The following is a 304-nucleotide window of genomic DNA, read 5'->3' as shown; positions in this document are numbered from 1 at the left end:
CAGTTATTTTAATTTAGGAGATATAATTAGAGAAGCAGAAGAAGAAGACCTAGAGGAGACAAGACAAGCGAGGCTAGCAGCAGCAGCAACAGCAGCAGCAGCAGCAGCAGCAGCAGCAGAATCAGCAGGAGGAGTGAATCAATCTGCTGCTGCAGCAGAAGGAACAACAACAGCAGCAGCAGCAGCAGCAACAACAGCAGCAGCAGCAGCAAACCCACTTTCTTTTTTTATGGGTATTAGCGGCAGAGTATATGAGGAAGAAACAGAAGAAACAGAAACAAAAAAAACACAAAATAAAATACAA

The 304-nt window shown here is 43.8% G+C and overlaps 1 protein-coding gene across 1 annotated transcript in view; it reads left to right on the top strand.

Annotated features, from left to right (window-relative positions):
• Nucleotides 1–304, top strand: part of EMH_0070120 (uncharacterized protein) — a gene marked incomplete at both ends in the record, with an annotated part of 720 nt that overhangs the window by 200 nt on the left and 216 nt on the right. The window contains one exon of the mRNA XM_013498942.1: nucleotides 3–304. Within this exon, the coding sequence (XP_013354396.1) occupies nucleotides 3–304 (302 nt within the window). The remainder of the gene's footprint in view (nucleotides 1–2) is intronic.

This window comes from Eimeria mitis, genomic scaffold, assembly GCF_000499745.2.
Source record: "Eimeria mitis Houghton genomic scaffold, Emh_scaff3844, whole genome shotgun sequence".
NCBI lineage: Eukaryota > Apicomplexa > Conoidasida > Eucoccidiorida > Eimeriidae > Eimeria > Eimeria mitis.
This window is presented reverse-complemented; position numbering and strand designations above follow the sequence as displayed.